We start from the raw sequence: 613 nt of genomic DNA on the forward strand, positions 1-613 counted from the left end.
CTTCAAGCATTAATCTACGGTCAACTATCTACATCTCGTTTTAAAAATAATATTGGACGCAATTATTATATGAGTGAGATAATAGGTAAAACATAAGTATACTTTTTTAATCTGTATTTGGTAAGACTAGGTATATTCATACCTTCAAAAGGTGAAATAAAAATTTAGTCTTTTACATTAAAAAGTACTCTTTGGATTATTCATTATCTAGGCAGTTAGTTTACTTTAACTTAAATCTCTTAAACAGAATATTTTGTACTTTTTTTCTAATATTAAACAAGATTTAAAATTTTCAATTTTTTTTTTTACAGATTAATGTTCGTGTGAAAACACTGAAACGTGCCTTGGACGAAGCTGAAGAAGAGATGAGTAGAGAAAAGACAATGAAAAGAAAAGCCCAACGGGAACTTGAAGATATGAAAGAGGCTAACGAGTCTCTCCTCAAAGAGTGCAACAACCTCAAGAACAAATTGAGGTAGGGTGGACGTTCATATCATCGCGATATCTAAATCATTGAGGTTCTGGCAAGCAGAGGTGGCCATAAATTAGCTATTGTTGTAACTAATAGCTAAATCATTGATGTTCTGGCAAGCAGAGGTGGCCATAAATTAGC

General features: G+C 32.1%; 1 protein-coding gene across 1 annotated transcript in view; it reads left to right on the forward strand.

Moving 5' to 3' along the window:
• Window positions 1-613, forward strand: part of zip (myosin heavy chain 10) — a gene marked incomplete in the record, with an annotated part of 188082 nt that overhangs the window by 183869 nt on the left and 3600 nt on the right. The window contains 1 exon segment of the mRNA XM_067046836.1: window positions 312-475. Within this exon segment, the coding sequence (XP_066902937.1) occupies window positions 312-475 (164 nt within the window).

The sequence above is a fragment of the Halyomorpha halys genome, unplaced genomic scaffold, assembly GCF_000696795.3.
Source record: "Halyomorpha halys isolate HHAL.00 unplaced genomic scaffold, Hhal_1.1 Scaffold1181.1, whole genome shotgun sequence".
Lineage (NCBI taxonomy): Eukaryota > Metazoa > Arthropoda > Insecta > Hemiptera > Pentatomidae > Halyomorpha > Halyomorpha halys.